At 63.8% G+C, this 18,922-nt stretch overlaps 1 protein-coding gene across 1 annotated transcript in view; it reads right to left on the bottom strand.

Moving 5' to 3' along the window:
* The window catches only part of LOC140386421 (transmembrane channel-like protein 3), a 107,038-nt gene that overhangs the window by 42,533 nt on the left and 45,583 nt on the right, over nucleotides 1-18,922 (bottom strand). The window contains exons 12-13 of the mRNA XM_072468751.1: nucleotides 4,168-4,246; nucleotides 141-362 (exon numbers count right to left, since the gene is read on the bottom strand). Coding sequence (XP_072324852.1) covers nucleotides 141-362; nucleotides 4,168-4,246 — 301 coding nt within the window. The remainder of the gene's footprint in view (nucleotides 1-140; nucleotides 363-4,167; nucleotides 4,247-18,922) is intronic.

Genomic DNA, 18,922 nt, shown 5'->3' with positions numbered 1-18,922 from the left:
TGACCAGAGTTAGTCATTTTCGGTCCCAGAGGCGATCCCTGGGCTCGCTGTTTGCTGAGGCGACTTACTATTCTAACTCAGAATCCAAATAAAGATAAAGCTGTAAAGAACTGCCTTAATGCAAATGTACGTTCACAAACCTGTCCAACATAGGTTTCCCAACACTGATCTTGCTGAGACAGGATGTTATAATCAAACAAAGCTGTCCTATTGAACTGGGTTAAAGGTTTTGTTTTGATGTCTTCTGAACTGTATGAGCTGTTCCGTCTTAGCCTAATCTCTGGTACGATGGTCGAGAGACTTTCCTCCTCAGGCAGAGCTCTGGTTGCCAAAAACAAAGTGCCCGTATCGTTGGAATTATCCTGCAGAAAATGATTCAGAAACAACACAACAACTTTCTAATCTTGAAATAAACAATACTCCATTTCTTTTCTGCGAGTTCAAATTCTATTAATAATTCAGGCTGCGTTATAATTCAGCAACTACTTAATCTATCCAGTGTGGTGGTATGTATTAGGGGTAATACGGTACACCATGAATGCCGAGGAGCTATTGGAGGACAGATGCTGGGTCCTGATTGGATCTGCCGCCTACTGGGCTCCACCCAGATAGGCGGGGTATAAGAACCCGGTTTGCTCCCTGCAGCTGCATTCTGTGACTGAGCTGCTGGGGAACAAGTCTGCTCAATAAAGCCTCGATTGAAGTTCTCTACGTCTCGCCTCGCGTGTGATCGATGGTGCTACATCCAGACTTCAGTTTAATTTAGATTTCAGCCATTTTAACTAACTTTAAAAAAAAACGAGGCTTGCATTTGTAGACCGTCTTTTACGACCTGAGATCATTTCCAAAAACTTTACAGCTGCTGTACTATTGAAGTGCAGTCACGGTTATAATGTAGAATTCACAGCAGCAAACTTGCAGACAGCAAGCTTCCACACAAAGCAAATCTGGAGAATCTGCTCCAGTGGGGTTGGCTAAAGCAGAGATTTTGGCCAACATTCCAAGGAGGAAGCTTCTACATTTCCCTGTATTGTATCTTTGGCTGGATTTTCCAGGGTACTGTGGGCCCAATTTGGTTATACTCCTCTCCTCCTCCCTCGCTCCCCCCCCCCCCTCCCCCCCACCCCCCCTCCGGAAGTGAGGTTGTCCATGTGCCCAATGGCTGCCCCGCAGCAATTTGATGCTAGGAGCAATATTAATTGGTCATTCAAGGTGAAGCTCCGGCCCATCCCTCGGGAAGAAGTCCCGTCTTATGGAGATGGCTGCCAATCAGACGGCTAGCAGCCCTGTAGCCCTAACAATGCCAGCCGGGGTGCAGGCCCACTGTAGAGACTCCACCAAGCTGAGGAGCACAGGTTGGTCCGGGTTCTCAGTGAGGTGGCAATGGCGAGCGGGTTGGGTTTAAGAGGCTTGGAGGCGGGGGGGGGGGGACATTAAAGTGGGGAGATGGGGGGTGAATTTTGCAGGAAGTGGATTGTGTCTCCGATGGGCTCAGGACAAAGGAAATTCTCCCCCCTGCCCCTGCCTGAGACCAGCCTGTGGAACTAAAGCTGCTGGCCTTCCCGATTGGTGTGGACCTCCTCCGACCATGGGTAAGCAAAGGACGGGGCTTTAAGTAATCGTTAATTGGCCACTTAAGGCCTCAATAGACCCAAAGGCGTGCTCACTGTCTCCCTCACCCATGTAAAATTTCAGACAGGTCGATGACAGGAAGGCTGTCTGCTGGATCTATGAAACACACCGGTCTTGAAACCCACCACTGGCAGAGGTGCAAAACCCACCCCATGAGATCTCTTCCATTCAGCTCAGAGGTACATTTGAGCCTCAGTTTAACATTTCATGCAAAAGAGAGATCGCTTGGCTAAAATGTGGATGAAGGAAGGGCAGGAACTGGAAGTCAACTTTCCTGCTTACAAGGTTGTTGGACAGGATAGCGACAGGCAGCGGGATTCTCTGCCGGCAGGATTATCTGTTATGCTGGCAGCGCACCCACGCCGTGGGGTTCCCGATGGCGTGGGGTGACCACAATGTGAAATCCCATTGGAAGGTGGCTCTCACGGAGAATCCCGCTGCCGCCGAGGGCGCGCCGCCCAAGAAAACTCAGCTGGCGGACCGGCGAAACCCGCCCAGGGTTTAAAAAGGAGAGAGGTGGTTAAAGAAACAATCATAGTCACAAAGTGGAAATGATATTCTAGGAAGAACATCAAATGAGGCCACCTGGGTTAAACTGTAGTTCGAAATTATGGGCCAACAGACCTCTCGCCGACAGTGAGCTATAGACCTTCAAATAGCCAGGGAGACAGAACAACAATGATTTAGACAAAGTGTTACAAAGTGAGGAAACACAGGTCAGTAATTGTGGGGGGTTTCAACAACCCAAATATTAACTGGGTAAAATCAAAGCAAAAGATATAAAGGATACTGAATTTTTCAAATGCATTCAGAAGACCATTTCTGGCCAGAAAAATCCCTGGAAAAATTGGGTCGTCTTGTACCCCAACTCGCCTTATACGCGCAATTTATGGTAATTTCGTCATTATCTTATTGTTGCTTGTGGGAGCTTGCTATGCACAAATTGGCTGCTGCGTTTCCTACATTCCACAGTGCTACCTACATTTAATTGCTGGAAAGCACCCTTGAGGCACCCCAAGTTTCTGAAAGATGCAAGGCCTTGTTTCTTATTGGTGGAAACGATCATTTGTAAGTATTGACCAATAATACATTATTTAGAAACAATTCGGCTGGGATTCTCCGGTATCCGGTGGGTGGGCCGTATCGGCACCGAGGAGTGGCGTGAACCACTCCTGCGTCGGGCCGCCCGGAAGGTGCGGAATCCTTCGCACCTTCGGGGGCTAGGCCGGCACCGGCGGGGTTGGTGCTGCGCCCGGAGGATCCAGCGTGATCCCAGCGCATGCGCAGGGAGTTTCTTCTCCGCGCCGACCATGGCGGAGCTTTACAGCGGCTGGGGCGGAGGGAAAGAGACCCCCCGCACCCATCCGAGGACTCCACAGGCCGCCCGCAGAGCCAGGTCCCGCTGGTAAGAACCTTGTATAATTTACGGCAGCGAGATGGGCCGGAAACGGGCGGCCCCTAGGCCCATCGCGGAGCGGAGAATCGCCAGGGGGGGCTGCTGCTGGCGATTCCCGCCCCCACCAAAAAAACGGCGCCGGAGAATTCAGCAGCCGGCGGCGGGGTGGGATTCACGCTGCCCCCCGGCGATTCTCCGGCCCGGCGGGGGTTCGGAGAATCCCGCCTATCATCTGTTATTGAACCATGCCAATGATTACTTTGCTGATTGGTCAATGAAGTTCTCTATGAAAAATGCACTGTAAGTAGATTAGGAATTAATTGGTGAGAGATGTGACAACTGGAGAATTTATGCAATTATTCGTCTGCCTTTTGGCTCGAGAAGAATGACAGCAGGAACGAAACAGTTGATGGCGTCACATAACTCCGTCCTACTTTGAAAGACAAATCGAAGATCTAATATGGTTAATTCCACTAACATTACAATTTATTTTCTTTGTTCATGGGCTTTGAGGATGGCTGGTAATTGTCCATCCTTAATTGCTCTTGAGGAGGTGATGCCTTCTTGAATCACTGCAGTCCATGTGCTGTTAAGGAGGGAGTTCCATGATTCAGATTTCCAGAATGAGTGTTACCATCTTTCCTGAATATCTTTGATCCAGGAATATCTCCTACCCAATCCTGCACTTCTTTGAGCTAGGTCTCTGTTATCACTATAATATATCCACATGCAGACTAACCTCATAAGTTGGACATTACTACTTTTCCCCTTATTCTCTACCCATCTAATAACTTCCAGTGCTATTTGTCTCACCCAGTAATATGTGCACCTTGGTATTCCTCCCTGATACCACCTCTCCTAGTTCCTCTGCTGAGATACCCTCCCCTGTGTCACTCGCAAATTGTACCACAATAAATTGCGAACAGGCTCTAGTTGTCTGGAAGAAGTTTCTGAAACATTGCTCCTATGTATCCTCACACTGTGCAAAGCTGTGGTGAGGAAGGGGTGGGGGAGAATTCGCTCTAACAAGAGGTTAGCATTCACTCTGACTCTGCTAAGACACTGCGATCGCCAAAATGCTAACTTACTGCTCCCTTAGTTAGCCTCACCCATTGGAAACACAAAATTTAAATGCTTACCGCCATGCTCATACTGTTCACTTTATCAAGCAGAGCAATGATTAAACTGTAGAGATTGCCCAAGTACAGGACTAACACCCTGCATTAGAAAGAGAGAGAAAACATTCAATGAAGAGGAAATAACAGGATCACAATGTGTCCCAATAAAATAATTTCAGCTCTAATGTCTAGCACCGACAGCAAAAATAAATTGGAATTCTGTGAAATCTGCAGGAGTTGAAAAAATGTTATTCTTTAGGAAAAACAGCCAAATCTCAACATAGGAAATGAGAGATAATTTGAAGTGTCTGAAATTACAGCCCTGTTTTAATTAAAATGATAGCCTGGATCTTCTAACAAGTAAAAAGTTGAAATGTTCCAAAGCTTCTTTGAGAGGTTACAGAGAGAGGTTAAGTGGATAAGAGGACGAAGTGGGTAAGTTGGCAGTTGGGTAAGGGGGCATGCTCATGTGTGTGGGTAGGAGTGTCGGGGGTAGTCATAGAGTCATAGAGTCATAGAGGTTTACAGCATGGAAACAGGCCCTTCGGCCCAACCAGTCCACGCCGCCCAGTTTTTACCATTAAGCTAGTCCCAGTTGCCCGCACTTGGCCCATAACCCTCTATACCCATCTTACCCATGTAACTATCTAAATGCTTTTTAAAAGACACAATTGTACCCGCCTCTACTACTACCTCTGGCAGTCCATTCCAGACACTCACTACCCTCTGAGTGAAGAAATTGCCCCTCTGGGCCCTTCTGAATCTCTCCCCTCTCACCTCAAACCTATGCCCTCTAGTTTTAGACTCCCCTACCTTTGGGAAAAGATGTTGACTGTCTACCTTATCTATGCCCCTCATTATTTTATAGACCTCTATAAGATCACCCCTAAGCCTCTTACGCTCCAGGGAAAAAAGTCCCAGTCTATCCAGACTCTCCTTATAACTCAAACGATCAAGTCCCGGCAACATCCTAGTAAATCTTTTCTGCACTCTTTCCAGCTTAATAATATCCTTTCTATAATAGGATTATAGTCAGGCCGGATTGCGTGGTAGTCAGAGGGTCAGGGGGTGAGTCAGGTCGGGGGACATTAAGTCAAGTCGGGGAGGAGCTGGAGTGTCAATAGGTCAGGTCGAGGAGGGTTAAGGGAGGATGTACGTGCTGGGGGGGGGGAGTTGGGGTGTCAAGCTGGGTTGGCACATCAAGGGGAGGGGAGCTGGGGTGTCGAGGGGGGAGTCAGGACGTCTGGGGGAGAGTCAGGGCATCAAGGAGGGGTTGTCAGGGCTTCTGTGGGGAGCCAGGATGTCCCGGGGGTGGGTGCAGTGACATAATGGTATTGTCGCTGGACCAATAATCCAGAGACCCAGAGCCATGCTCTGGTGACCCGGGTCCAATTCAGCCGTGGACGATGGAGAGAATTCAATACAAGAAATATCTGGAATGCAAAGACTAAATGTGACCATGAAATCACTGCCGATTGTAAACCCATGTGATTCACTAATGTCCTTGAGGGAAGGAAATCTGTCATCCTTACCTGGTCAGCCTACATGTGACTGCAGAACCATAGCAATGTGATTGACTCTTAAATGTCCTTAGTGAAGGGAAATAAATGCTGGACCAGCGAGCGACATCCATATCCAATCAACAAGTTTTTAAAAGGTTTGGGGCGTCTGGCGTGAGAGAGTCAAGGTGCCTGGGGGGTGTAGTTGGGGCATCCGGGGAGAGGGCGGGGAGTTGGGGCATCCGGGGAGAGGGGTCGGGGCAACTGGAGAGGAGTCAGGGCATCCGGAGAGGGGTCGGGGCAACTGGAGAGAGGGCAAGGAGTCGGGGCATCTGGAGAGGGGTTGGGGCAACCGGAGAGAGAGCGGGGAGTCGGGGCATCCGGGGAGAGGGCGGGGAGTCGGGGCATCTGGAGAGGGGTCGGGGCAACCGGAGAGAGGGCGGGGAGTCGGAGCATCTGGAGAGAGGTCGGGGCAACCGGAGAGGGGTCCGGGCAACCGGAGAGAGGGCGGGGAGTCGGGGCATCTGGAGAGGGGTCGGGGCATCCGGAGAGAGGGCGGGGAGTCGGGGCATCCGGGGAGAGGGCGGGGAGTCGGGGCATCCAGAGTGAGGGCGGGGAGTCGCGGCACCCGGAGAGGTGTCGGGGCATCCGGAGAGCGGGCGGCGAGTCGGGGCATCTGGAGAGGGGTCGGGGCATCCGGAGAGAGGGCGGCGAGTCGGGGCATCTGGAGAGGGGTCGGGGCATCCGGAGAGGGGTCGGGGAGTCGGGGCATCGTGAGAGGGGTCGGGGCAACCGGGGAGAAGGCGGGGAGACGGGGCATCCGGAGAGAGGGCGGGGAGTCGGGGCATCTGGAGAGGGGTCGGGGCAACCGGAGAGGGGTCGGGGCAACCGGAGAGGGGTCGGGGCAACCGGAGAGAGGGCGGGGAGTCGGGGCATCTGGAGAGGGGTCGGGGGATCCGGAGAGATGGCGGGGAGTCGGGGCATCCGGGGAGAGGGCGGGGAGTCGGGGCATCCAGAGTGAGGGTGGGGAGTCGGGGCACCCGGAGAGGTGTCGGGGCATCCGGAGAGAGGGCGGCGAGTCGGGGCATCTGGAGAGAGGTCGGGGCAACCGGAGAGGGGTCCGGGCAACCGGAGAGAGGGCGGGGAGTCGGGGCATCTGGAGAGGGGTCGGGGCATCCGGAGAGAGGGCGGGGAGTCGGGGCATCCGGGGAGAGGGCGGGGAGTCGGGGCATCCAGAGTGAGGGCGGGGAGTCGGGGCACCCGGAGAGGTGTCGGGGCATCCGGAGAGAGGGCGGCGAGTCGGGGCATCTGCAGAGGGGTCGGGGCATCCGGAGAGAGGGCGGGGAGTCGGGGCATCTGGAGAGGGGTCGGGGCATCCGGAGAGGGGTCGGGGCAACCGGGGAGAAGGCGGGGTGTCGGGGCATCCGGAGAGGGGTCGGGGCATCCGGAGAGAGGGTGGGGCAACCGGAGAGAGGGCAGGGAGTCGGTGCATCTGGAGAGGGGTCGGGGCAACCGGAGAGAGAGCGGGGAGTCGGGGCATCCGGGGAGAGGGCGGGGAGTCGGGGCATCTGGAGAGGGGTCGGGGCATCCGGAGAGAGGGTGGGGCAACCGGAGAGAGGGCGGGGAGTCGGGGCATCTGGAGAGGGGTCGGGGCATCCGGAGAGAGGGCGGGGACTCGGGGCATCTGGAGAGGGGTCGGGGCATCCGGAAAGAGGGCGGGGAGTCGGGGCATCTGGAGAGGGGTCGGGGCATCCGGAGAGGGGTCGGGGCAACCGGAGAGAGGGCGGGGAGTCGGGGCATCTGGAGAGGGGTCGGGGCAACTGGAGAGAAGGCGGGGAGTCGGGGCATCCGGAGAGAGGGCGGGGAGTCGGGGCATCCGGAGAGGGGTCGGGGCATCCGGAGAGAGGGCGGGGAGTCGGGGCATCCGGAGAGAGGGCGGGGAGTCGGGGCATCCGGAGAGGGGTCGGGGCATCCGGAGAGAGGGCGGCGAGTCGGGGCATCTGGAGAGGGGCCGGGGCAACCGGAGAGAGAGCGAGGAGTCGGGGCACCCGGAGTGAGGGCGGGGAGTCGGGGCATCCGGAGAGGGGTCGGGGCAACCGGAGAGAAGGCGGGGAGTCGGGGCATCCGGAGAGAGGGCGGGGATTCGGGGCATCTGGAGAGGGGTCGGGGCAATCGGAGAGAAGGCGGGGAGTCGGGGCATCCGGAGAGAGGGCGGGGAGTCGGGGCATCCGGAGAGGGGTCAGGGCATCCGGAGAGAGGGCGGCGAGTCGGGGCGTCAGGAGAGAGGTCGGGGCAACCGGAGAGAGGGCGAGGAGTCGGGGCATCCGGAGTGAGGGCGGGGAGTCGGGGCATCCGGAGAGGGGTCGGGGCAACCGGAGAGAGGGCGAGGAGTCGGGGCATCCGGAGTGAGGGCGGGGAGTCGGGGCATCCGGAGAGGGGTCGGGGCATCCGGAGAGAGGGCGGCGAGTCGGGGCATCTGGAGAGGGGTCGGGGCATCCGGAGAGGGGTTGGGGAGTCGGGGCATCGGGAGAGGGGTCGGGGCAACCGGGGAGAAGGCGGGGAGACGGGGCATCCGGAGAGAGGGCGGGGAGTCGGGGCATCTGGAGAGGGGTCGGGGCAACCGGAGAGGGGTCGGGGCAACCGGAGAGGGGTCGGGGCAACCGGAGAGAGGGCGGGGAGTCGGGGCATCTGGAGAGGGGTCGAGGCATCCGGAGAGAGGGCGGGGAGTCGGGGCATCTGGAGAGGGGTCGGGGCATCCGGAGAGGGGTCGGGGAAACCGGGGAGAAGGCGGGGAGTCGGGGCATCCGGAGAGAGGGCGGGCTGTCGGGGCATCCGGAGAGGGGTCGGGGCATCCGGAGAGAGGGTGGGGCAACCGGAGAGAGGGCGGGGAGTCGGGGCATCCGGGGAGAGGGCGGGGAGTCGGGACACCTGGAGAGGGGTCGGGGCAACCGGAGAGGGGTCGGGGCAACCGGAGAGAGGGCGGGGAGTCGGGGCATCCGGAGTGAGGGCGGGGAGTCAGGGCACCCGGAAAGGTGTCGGGGCATCGGAGAGAGGGTGGCGAGTCGGGGCATCTGGAGAGTGGTCGGGGCATCCGGAGAGAGGGCGGGGAGTCGGGGCACCTGGAGTGGGGTCGGGGCATCCGGAGAGGGGTCGGGGCAACCGGGGAGAAGGCGGGGAGTCGGGGTATCCGGAGAGAGGGCGGGGTGTCGGGGCATCCGGAGAGGGGTCGGGGCATCCGGAGAGAGGGTGGGGACTCGGGGCATCTGGAGAGGGGTCAGGACATCCGGAGTGAGGGCGGGGAGTCGGGGCATCCGGAGAGGGGTCGGGGCATCCGGAGAGTGGGCGGCGAGTCGGGGCATCTGGAGAGGCGTCGGGGAATCCGGAGAGGGGTCGGGGAGTCGGGGCATCGGGAGAGGGGTCGGGGCAACCGGGGAGAAGGCGGGGAGACGGGGCATCCGGAGAGAGGGCGGGGAATCGGAGCATCTGGAGAGGGGTCGGGGCAACCGGAGAGGGGTCGGGGCAACCGGAGAGGGGTCGGGGCAACCGGAGAGAGGGCGGGGAGTCGGGGCATCTGGAGAGGGGTCGGGGCGTCCGGAGAGAGGGCGGCGAGTCGGGGCGTCAGGAGAGAGGTCGGGGCAACCGGAGAGAGGGCGAGGAGTCGGGGCATCCGGAGTGAGGGCGGGGAGTCGGGGCATCCGGAGAGGGGTCGGGGCAACCGGAGAGAGGGCGAGGAGTCGGGGCATCCGGAGTGAGGGCGGGGAGTCGGGGCATCCGGAGAGGGGTCGGGGCATCCGGAGAGAGGGCGGCGAGTCGGGGCATCTGGAGAGGGGTCGGGGCATCCGGAGAGGGGTTGGGGAGTCGGGGCATCGGGAGAGGGGTCGGGGCAACCGGGGAGAAGGCGGGGAGACGGGGCATCCGGAGAGAGGGCGGGGAGTCGGGGCATCTGGAGAGGGGTCGGGGCAACCGGAGAGGGGTCGGGGCAACCGGAGAGGGGTCGGGGCAACCGGAGAGAGGGCGGGGAGTCGGGGCATCTGGAGAGGGGTCGGGGCATCCGGAGAGAGGGCGGGGAGTCGGGGCATCTGGAGAGGGGTCGGGGCATCCGGAGAGGGGTCGGGGAAACCGGGGAGAAGGCGGGGAGTCGGGGCATCCGGAGAGAGGGCGGGCTGTCGGGGCATCCGGAGAGGGGTCGGGGCATCCGGAGAGAGGGTGGGGCAACCGGAGAGAGGGCGGGGAGTCGGGGCATCCGGGGAGAGGGCGGGGAGTCGGGACACCTGGAGAGGGGTCGGGGCAACCGGAGAGGGGTCGGGGCAACCGGAGAGAGGGCGGGGAGTCGGGGCATCCGGAGTGAGGGCGGGGAGTCAGGGCACCCGGAAAGGTGTCGGGGCATCGGAGAGAGGGTGGCGAGTCGGGGCATCTGGAGAGTGGTCGGGGCATCCGGAGAGAGGGCGGGGAGTCGGGGCACCTGGAGTGGGGTCGGGGCATCCGGAGAGGGGTCGGGGCAACCGGGGAGAAGGCGGGGAGTCGGGGTATCCGGAGAGAGGGCGGGGTGTCGGGGCATCCGGAGAGGGGTCGGGGCATCCGGAGAGAGGGTGGGGACTCGGGGCATCTGGAGAGGGGTCAGGACATCCGGAGTGAGGGCGGGGAGTCGGGGCATCCGGAGAGGGGTCGGGGCATCCGGAGAGTGGGCGGCGAGTCGGGGCATCTGGAGAGGGGTCGGGGAATCCGGAGAGGGGTCGGGGAGTCGGGGCATCGGGAGAGGGGTCGGGGCAACCGGGGAGAAGGCGGGGAGACGGGGCATCCGGAGAGAGGGCGGGGAATCGGAGCATCTGGAGAGGGGTCGGGGCAACCGGAGAGGGGTCGGGGCAACCGGAGAGGGGTCGGGGCAACCGGAGAGAGGGCGGGGAGTCGGGGCATCTGGAGAGGGGTCGGGGCGTCCGGAGAGAGGGCGGGGAGTCAGGGCATCCGGGGAGAGGGCGGGGAGTCGTGGCATCTGGAGAGGGTTCGGGGCATCCGGAGAGGGGTCGGGGCAACCGGGGAGAAGGCGGGGAGTCGGGGCATCCGGAGAGAGGGCGGGGTGTCGGGGAATCCGGAGAGGGGTCGGGGCATCCGGAGAGAGGGTGGGGCAACCGGAGAGAGGGCGTGGAGTCGGGGCATCCGGGGAGAGGGCGGGGAGTCGGGGCACCTGGAGAGGGGTCGGGGCAACCGGAGAGTGGCCGGGGCAACCGGAGAGAGGGCGGGGAGTCGGGGCATCCGGAGTGAGGGCGGGGAGTCAGGGCACCCGGAAAGGTGTCGGGGCATCCGGAGAGAGGGCGGCGAGTCGGGGCATCTGGAGAGGGGTCGGGGCATCCGGAGAGAGGGCGGGGAGTCGGGGCACCTGGAGAGGGGTCGGGGCATCCGGAGAGGGGTCGGGGCAACTGGGGAGAGGGCGGGGAGTCGGGGTATCCGGAGAGAGGGCGGGGTGTCGGGGCATGCGGAGAGGGGTCGGGGCATCCGGAGAGAGGGTGGGGCAACCGGAGAGAGGGCGGGGAGTCGGGGCAACTGGAGAGGGGTCGGGGCATCCGGAGAGAGGGCGGGGTGTCGGGGCATCTGGAGAGGGGTCGGGGTATCCGGAGAGGGGTCGGGCCAACCGGAGAGAGGGCGAGGAGTCGGGGCATCCAGAGTGAGGGCGTGGATTCGGGGCATCCGGAGAGAGGGCGGGGAGTCGGGGCGTCCGGAGAGGGGTCGGGGCATCCGGAGAGAGGGCGGCGAGTCGGGGCATCTGGAGAGGGGTCGGGGCATCCGGAGAGGGGGCGAGGAGTCGGGGCATCCGGAGAGAGGGCGGGGAGTCGGGGCATCCGGAGAGAGGGCGGGGAGTCGGGGCTTCCGGTGAGAACGCGGGGAGTCGGGGCATCCGGAGAGAGGGCGGCGAGTCGGGGCATCGGGAGATGGGTCGGGGCAACCGGGGAGAAGGCGGGGAGACGGGGCATCCGGAGAGAGGGCGGGGCGTCGGGGCATCCGGAGAGGGGTGGTTGGGAGGGGATTCGAGGGGGTGAGTCGGGGAGTCGAGGGTGTGAGTCTGGGAGTCGAGGGGGGAGTCGAGCGGGTGAGTCAGGGAGTTAGTCGGGGAATCGAGGGGGGGAGTCGAGTGGGTGAGTCGGGGAATCGAGGGTCTGAGTCGGGGAGTCGAGGGGGTGAGTCCGGGAGTCGAGGTGCTGAGTCGGGGAGTCGAGGGGGTGAGTCCGGGAGTCGAGGGGGTGAGTCGGGGAGTCGAGGGGGTGAGTCCGGGAGTCGAGGGGGTGAGTCGGGGAGTCGAGGGGGTGAGTCGGGGAGTCGAGGGGGTGAGTCGGGGAGGCGAGGGGGTGAGTCCGGGAGTCGAGGGGGTGAGTCGAGGGGGTGAGTCCGGGAGTCGAGGGGGTGAGTCGGGGAGTTGAGGGGGTGAGTCGGGGAGTCGAGGGTCTGAGTCGGGGAGTCGAGGGGGTGAGTCGGGGAGTCGAGGGTCTGAGTCGGGGAGTCGAGGGTCTGAGTCGGGGAGTCGAGGGGGTGAGTCGGGGAGTCGAGGGGGTGAGTCCGGCAGTCAAGGGGGTGAGTCGGGGAGTCGAGGGGGTGAGTCGGGGAGTCGTGGGGGTGAGTCGGGGAGTCGAGGGTCTGAGTCGGGGAGTCGAGGGAGTGAGTCGGGGAGTCGAGGGGGTGAGTCGGGGAGTCGAGGGTCTGAGTCGGGGAGTCGAGGGGGTGAGTCGGGGAGTCGAGGGGGTGAGTCGGGGAGTCGAGGGGGTGAGTCGGGGAGTCGAGGGGGTGAGTCGGGGAGTCGAGGGGGTGAGTCGGGGAGTCGAGGGGGTGAGTCGGGGAGTCGAGGGTCTGAGTCGGGGAGTCGAGGGGGTGAGTCGGGGAGTCGAGGGGGTGAGTCGGGGAGTCGAGGGTCTGAGTCGGGGAGTCGAGGGGGTGAGTCGGGGAGTCGAGGGGGTGAGTCGGGGAGTCGAGGGTCTGAGTCGGGGAGTCGAGGGGGTGAGTCGGGGAGTTGAGGGGGTGAGTCAGGGAGTCGAGGGGGTGAGTCGGGGAGTCGGGTGGGTGAGTCGGGGAGTCGAGGGGGTGAGTCCGGGAGTCGAGTGGGTGAGTCGGGGAGTCAAGGGGCTGAGTCGGGGAGTCGAGGGGGTGAGTCGGGGAGTCGAGGGGGTGAGTCGGGGAGTCGAGGGGGTGAGTCCGGGAGTCGAGGGGGTGAGTCGGGGAGTCGAGTGGGTGAGTCAGGGAGTCGAGTGGGTGAGTCGGGGAGTCGAGGGGGTGAGTCGGGGAGTCGAGTGGGTGAGTCGGGGAGTCGAGGGGGTGAGTCGGGGAGTCGAGGGGGTGAGTCGGGGAGTCGAGGTGGTGAGTCGGGGTCGAGGGGGTGAGTCGGGGAGTCGAGGGGGTGAGTCGGGGAGTCGAGGGGGTGAGTCGGGGAGTCGAGGGGGTGAGTCGGGGAGTCGAGGGGGTGAGTCGGGGTCGAGGGGGTGAGTCGGGGAGTCGAGGGTCTGAGTCGGGGAGTCGAGGGGGTGAGTCGGGGAGTCGAGGGGGTGAATCGGGGAGTTGAGGGGGTGAGTCGGGGAGTCGAGGGGGTGAGTCGGATAGTCGAGGGGGTGAGTCGGGGAGTCGAGGGGGTGAGTCGGGGAGTCGAGGGGGTGAGTCGGGGAGTCGAGGGGGTGAGTCGGGGAGACGAGGGGGTGAATCGGGGAGTCGAGGGGGTGAGTCGGGGAGTCGAGGGGGTGAGTCGGGGAGTCGAGGGGGTGAGTCGGGGAGTCGAGGGGGTGAGTCTGGGAGTCGAGGGGGTGAGTCGGGGAGTCGAGGGGGTGAGTCGGGGAGTCGAGGGCGTGAGTCGGGGGGGTGAGTCGGGGAGTCGAGGGGGTGAGTCGGGGAGTCGAGTGGGTGAGTCGGGGAGTCGAGGGGGTGAGTCGGGGAGTCGAGGGGGTGAGTCGGGGAGTCGAGGGTCTGAGTCGGGGAGTCGAGGGGGTGAGTCGGGGAGTCGAGGGGGTGAGTCCGGGTGTCGAGGGGGTGAGTCCGGGAGTCGAGGGGGTGAGTCGGGGAGTCGAGTGGGTGAGTCGGGGAGTCGAGGGGGTGAGTCGGGGAGTCGAGGGGGTGAGTCGGGGAGTCGAGGGTCTGAGTCGGGGAGTCGAGGGGGTGAGTCGGGGAGTCGAGGGTCTGAGTCGGGGAGTCGAGGGGGTGAGTCCGGGTGTCGAGTGGGTGAGTCGGGGAGTCGAGGGGCTGAGTCGGCGAGTCGAGGGGCTGAGTCGGGGAGTCGAGGGGGTGAGTCGGGGAGTCGAGGGGGTGAGTCGGGGAGTCGAGGGGGTGAGTCGGGGAGTCGAGGGGGTGAGTCGGGGAGTTGAGGGGGTGAGTCGGGGAGTCGAGGGGGTGAGTCGGGGAATCGAGGGGGTGAGTCGGGGAGTCGAGGGGGTGAGTCCGGGAGTCGAGGGGGTGAGTCGGGGAGTCGAGGGGGTGAGTCTGGGAGTCGAGGGGGTGAGTCGGGGAGTCGAGGGGGTGAGTCTGGAGTCGAGGGTGTCAGTCGGGGAGTCGGGGGGGTGAGTCGGGGAGTCGAGTGGGTGAGTCGGGGAGTCGAGGGGGTGAGTCGGGGAGTCGAGGGTCTGAGTCGGGGAGTCGGGGAGTCGAGGGGGTGAGTCGGGGAGTCGAAGGGGTGAGTCGAGGGGGTGAGTCGGGGAGTCGAGGGGGTGAGTCGGGGAGTCGAGGGGGTGAGTCGGGGAGTCGAGGGGGTGAGTCGGGGAGTCGAGGGTCTGAGTCGGGGAGTCGAGGGGGTGAGTCGGGGAGTCGAGGGGGTGAGTCGGGGAATCGAGGGGGTGAGTCGGGGAGTCGAGGGGGTGAGTCCGGGAGTCGATGGGGTGAGTCGGGGAGTCGAGGGTCTGAGTCGGGGAGTCGAGGGGTTGAGTCGGGGAGTCGAGGGGGTGAGTCGGGGAGTCGAGGGGGTGAGTCGGGGAGTCGAGGGGGTGAGTCGGGGAGTCGAGGGTCTGAGTCCGGGAGTCGAGGGGGTGAGTCGGGGAGTCGAGTGGGTGAGTCGGGGAGTCGAGTGTCTGAGTCGGGGAGTCGAGGGGTTGAGTCGGGGAGTCGAGGGGGTGAGTCGGGGAGTCGAGGGGGTGAGTCGGGGAGTCGAGGGGGTGAGTCGGGGAGTCGAGGGTCTGAGTCCGGGAGTCGAGGGGGTGAGTCGGGGAGTCGAGTGGGTGAGTCGTGGAGTCGAGGGGGTGAGTCGGGGAGTCGAGGGGGTGATTCGGGGAGTCGAGGTTCTGAGTCCGGGAGTCGAGGGGGTGAGTCGGGGAGTCGAGGGGGTGAGTCGGGGAGTCGAGGGGGTGAGTCGGGGAGTCGAGGGGGTGAGTCGGGGAGTCGAGGGGGTGAGTCGGGGAGTCGAGGGTCTGAGTCCGGGAGTCGAGGGGGTGAGTCGGGGAGTCGAGTGGGTGAGTCGGGGAGTCGAGGGTCTGAGTCGGGGGTCGGGGGTCTGTCGTGGAGTCGAGGGGGTGAGTCGGGGAGTCAAGGGGGTGAGTCCGGGAGTCGAGGGGGTGAGTCGGGGAGTCGAGGGGGTGAGTCGGGGAGTCGAGGGTCTGAGTCGGGGAGTCGAGGGGGTGAGTCCGGGAGTCGAGGGGGTGAGTCGGGGAGTCGAGGGGGTGAGTCGGGGAGTCGAGGGGGTGAGTCGGGGAGTCGAGGGGGTGAGTCCGGGTGTCGAGGGGGTGAATCCGGGTGTCGAGGGGTCTGAGTCGGGGAGTCGAGGGGGTGAGTCGGGGAGTCGAGGGGGTGAGTCCGGGTGTCGAGTGGGTGAGTCGGGGAGTCGAGGGGTCTGAGTCGGGGAGTCGAGGGGGTGAGTCGGGGAGTCGAGGGGATGAGTCGGGGAGTCGAGGGGGTGAGTCCGGGTGTCGAGTGTGTGAGTCGGGGAGTCGAGGGTCTGAGTCGGGGAGTCGAGGGGGTGAGTCGGGGAGTCGAGGGGGTGAGTCGGGGAGTCGAGGGGGTGAGTCGGGGAGTCGAGGGGGTGAGTCGGGGAGTCGAGGGGGTGAGTCGGGGAGTCGAGGGGGTGAGTCGGGGAGTCGAGGGGGTGAGTCGGGGAGTCGAGGGGGTGAGTCGGGGAGTCGAGGGGGTGAGTCGGGGTCGGGGGTCTGAGTCGGGGAGTCGAGGGGGTGAGTCGGGGAGTCGAGGGGGTGAGTCGGGGAGTCGAGGGTCTGAGTCGGGGGTTGAGTCCGGGAGTCGAGTGGGTGTGTCGGGGAGTCGAGGGCCTGAGTCGGGGAGTCGAGGGGGTGAGTCGGGGGTCGAGGGTCTGAGTCGGGGGTCGAGGGTTGAGTCCGGGAGTCGAGTGGGTGTGTCGGGGAGTCGAGGGCCTGAGTCGGGGAGTCGAGGGGGTGAGTCGGGGAGTCGAGGGTCTGAGTCGGGGAGTCGAGTGGGTGAGTCGGGGAGTCGAGGGGGTGAGTCGGGGGTCGGGGGTCTGAGTCGGGGAGTCGAGGGGGTGAGTCGGGGGTCGGGGGTCTGAGTTGGGGAGTCGAGTGGGTGAGTCGGGGAGTCGAGGGGGTGAGTCGGGGAGTCGAGGGGGTGAGTCGGGGACTCGAGGGGGTGAGTCCGGGAGTCGAGGGGGTGAGTCGAGGGCGTGAGTCGGGGAGTCGGGGAGTCGAGGGGGTTAGTCGGGGAGTCGGGGAGTCGAGGGGGTGAGTCGGGGAGTCGAGGGGGTGAGTCGAGGGAGTGCGTCGGGGAGTCGGGGAGTTGAGGGGGTGAGTCGAGGGGGTGAGTCGGGGAGTCGGGGAGTTGAGGGGGTGAGTCGGGGAGTCGGGGAGTCGAGGGGGTGAGTCGGGGAGTCGAGGGGGTGAGTCGAGGGAGTGAGTCGGGGAGTCGGGGAGTTGAGGGGGTGAGTCGAGGGGGTGAGTCGGGGAGTCGGGGAGTCGAGGGGGTGAGTCGGGGAGTCGAGGGGGTGAGTCGGGGAGTCGAGGGTCTGAGTCGGGGGTTGAGTCCGGGAGTCGAGTGGGTGTGTCGGGGAGTCGAGGGCCTGAGTCGGGGAGTCGAGGGGGTGAGTCGGGGGTCGAGGGTCTGAGTCGGGGGTCGAGGGTTGAGTCCGGGAGTCGAGTGGGTGTGTCGGGGAGTCGAGGGCCTGAGTCGGGGAGTCGAGGGGGTGAGTCGGGGAGTCGAGGGTCTGAGTCGGGGAGTCGAGTGGGTGAGTCGGGGAGTCGAGGGGGTGAGTCGGGGGTCGGGGGTCTGAGTCGGGGAGTCGAGGGGGTGAGTCGGGGGTCGGGGGTCTGAGTTGGGGAGTCGAGTGGGTGAGTCGGGGAGTCGAGGGGGTGAGTCGGGGAGTCGAGGGGGTGAGTCGGGGACTCGAGGGGGTGAGTCCGGGAGTCGAGGGGGTGAGTCGAGGGCGTGAGTCGGGGAGTCGGGGAGTCGAGGGGGTTAGTCGGGGAGTCGGGGAGTCGAGGGGGTGAGTCGGGGAGTCGAGGGGGTGAGTCGAGGGAGTGCGTCGGGGAGTCGGGGAGTTGAGGGGGTGAGTCGAGGGGGTGAGTCGGGGAGTCGGGGAGTTGAGGGGGTGAGTCGGGGAGTCGGGGAGTCGAGGGGGTGAGTCGGGGAGTCGAGGGGGTGAGTCGAGGGAGTGAGTCGGGGAGTCGGGGAGTTGAGGGGGTGAGTCGAGGGGGTGAGTCGGGGAGTCGGGGAGTTGAGGGGGTGAGTCGGGAGTCGAGGGGGTGAGTCGGGGAGTCGAGGGGGTGAGTCGGGGAGTCGAGGACGTGTGTCGGGGAGTCGAGGGGGTGAGTCGGGGAGTCGAGGGGGTGTGTTGGGCTGGTTGGGAGGGGAGTTGGGGGTGTTGAGGGGGTGTAGGGGTGCATGGGAGAGGAGTTGGTGTTTTGAGGGGGTGAGTCGGGGAGTCGACGGTGTGAGTCGGGGAGTCGAGCGGGTGAGTCGGGGGTCGGGGGGGTGAGTCGAGGGGGTGAGTCGAGGGGGTTAGTCGGGGACTCGAGGGGGTGAGTCGGGGAGTCGAGGGGGTGAGTCGGGGAGTCGAATGGGTGGGTCGGGGAGTCGAGGGGGTGAGTCGAGGGGGTGAGTCGGGGAATCGAGGGGGTGAGTCGGGGAGTCGAGGGGGTGAGTCGGGGAGTCGAGGGGGTGTGTCGTTGAGTCGAGGGGGTGAGTCGGGGAGTCGAGGGGGTGTGTTGGGCTGGTTGGGAGGGGAGTTGGGGGTGTTGAGGGGGTGTAGGGGTGCATGGGAGAGGAGTTGGTGTTTTGAGGGGGTGAGTCGGGGAGTCGAGGTTGTGAGTCGGGGAGTCGGTGAGTCGAGGGGGTGAGTCGGGGAGTCGAGGGGGCGTGTCGGCGTGGTTGGGAGGGGAGTTGAGGGTGTTGAGGGGGTGTAGGGGTGCTTGGGAGGGGAGTTGGTGTTTCGAGGGGGTGAGTCGGGAAATCGAGGGGGTGAGTCGCGGGGGTGAGTCGGGGAGTCGAGGGGGTGAGTCGGGGTGTCGAGCTGGGTGTAGGGGTGGTTGGGAGGGGAGTTGGGGGTGTCGAGGAGGGTGTACGGGTGGTTGGGAATTGAGTTGGGGGTGTCGAGGAGGGTGTACGGGTGGTTGGGAATTGAGTTGGGGGTGTCGAGGAGAGTGTAGGGGTGGTTGGGATGGGAGTTGGGGGTGTCGAGGGGGGTATTGGGATGGTTGGGAGGGGAGTTGGGGAGCCGAGGGGGTGAGTCGGGGGGTTGAGGGGGTGTAGTGGTGGTTGGGAGGGGAGTTGGGGGTGTCGAGGGGGGTGTAAGCATGGTTGGGAGGGGAGTTGGGAGTGTTGAGGGGGGTGTGGGGGTGGTTGGGAGGGGAGTTGGGGAGTCGACGGGGGGGGGGGAAGGGGTGGTTGGGAGGGGAGTTGGGGAGTCGAAGGGTTGAGACGGGCGTTGAGGGGGTGTAGGGGTGGTTGGGAGGGGCGTTGGGGGTGTCGAGGGGGGTGTAGGGGTTGTTGGGAGGGGAGTTGGGGGTGTCGAGGGGGGTGTAGGGGTGGTTGGGAGGGGCGTTGGGGGTGTCGAGGGGGTGTAGTGGTGGTTGGGAGGGGAGTTGGGGGTGTCGAGGGGGGTGTAGGGGTGGTTGGGAGGGGAGTTGGGGGTGTTGAGGGGGGTGTAGGGGTGATTGGGAGGGGAGTTGGGGGTGTTGAGGGGGGTGTAGGGGTGATTGGGAGGGGAGTTGGGGAGTCGAGGGGGTGAGTCGAGGGCTGAGGGGGATGTAGGTGTGGTTGGGAGGGGAGTTGGGGAGTCGAGGGGGTGTAGGAGTGGTTGGGAGGAGGGTTGGAGAGTCGAGGGGGTGAGTCGGGGGGTTGAGGGGGGTGTAGGGGTGGTTGGGAGGGGA

This window comes from Scyliorhinus torazame, chromosome 12, assembly GCF_047496885.1.
Source record: "Scyliorhinus torazame isolate Kashiwa2021f chromosome 12, sScyTor2.1, whole genome shotgun sequence".
Taxonomy (NCBI): domain Eukaryota; kingdom Metazoa; phylum Chordata; class Chondrichthyes; order Carcharhiniformes; family Scyliorhinidae; genus Scyliorhinus; species Scyliorhinus torazame.
The sequence above is the reverse complement of the archived record's forward strand: the minus strand, read 5'-3'. Positions and strand labels throughout refer to the sequence as shown.